The 218-nt window shown below is 70.6% G+C and overlaps 1 protein-coding gene across 1 annotated transcript in view; it reads right to left on the bottom strand.

Annotated features, from left to right (window-relative positions):
• Positions 1-169, bottom strand: part of GRHPR (glyoxylate reductase/hydroxypyruvate reductase) — a gene marked incomplete at its 5' end in the record, with an annotated part of 7,329 nt that extends 7,160 nt beyond the window's left edge. The window contains one exon of the mRNA XM_009702653.1: positions 97-169. Within this exon, the coding sequence (XP_009700955.1) occupies positions 97-169 (73 nt within the window). The remainder of the gene's footprint in view (positions 1-96) is intronic.
• Between the last annotated feature and the right edge of the window lie 49 nt (positions 170-218).

Raw genomic sequence — 218 nt, 5'->3', positions numbered from 1 at the left:
TGGCCTCCGAGCTTCACCCTCCCTCCCCGCTGCCTCCCCCGGCCGGGACCCATCCCTCACTGGGGCAGGCTGGGGGGCAGCGCAGGCGAGGGTTACCGCTTCTTAATTTCCTCCAGGGCGAGGTGGTCAAACCCCACGGACATGGTGCTGATGACCTTCAGGCCGGGCCCTGCAAGACACCACCAGTACGCGGCTGCCCGGCGTCGCCCCGGGGCCGG

This window comes from Cariama cristata, unplaced genomic scaffold (genome assembly GCF_000690535.1).
Source record: "Cariama cristata isolate BGI_N322 unplaced genomic scaffold, ASM69053v1 scaffold31196, whole genome shotgun sequence".
Classification (NCBI taxonomy): Eukaryota; Metazoa; Chordata; class Aves; order Cariamiformes; family Cariamidae; genus Cariama; species Cariama cristata.
This window is presented reverse-complemented; position numbering and strand designations above follow the sequence as displayed.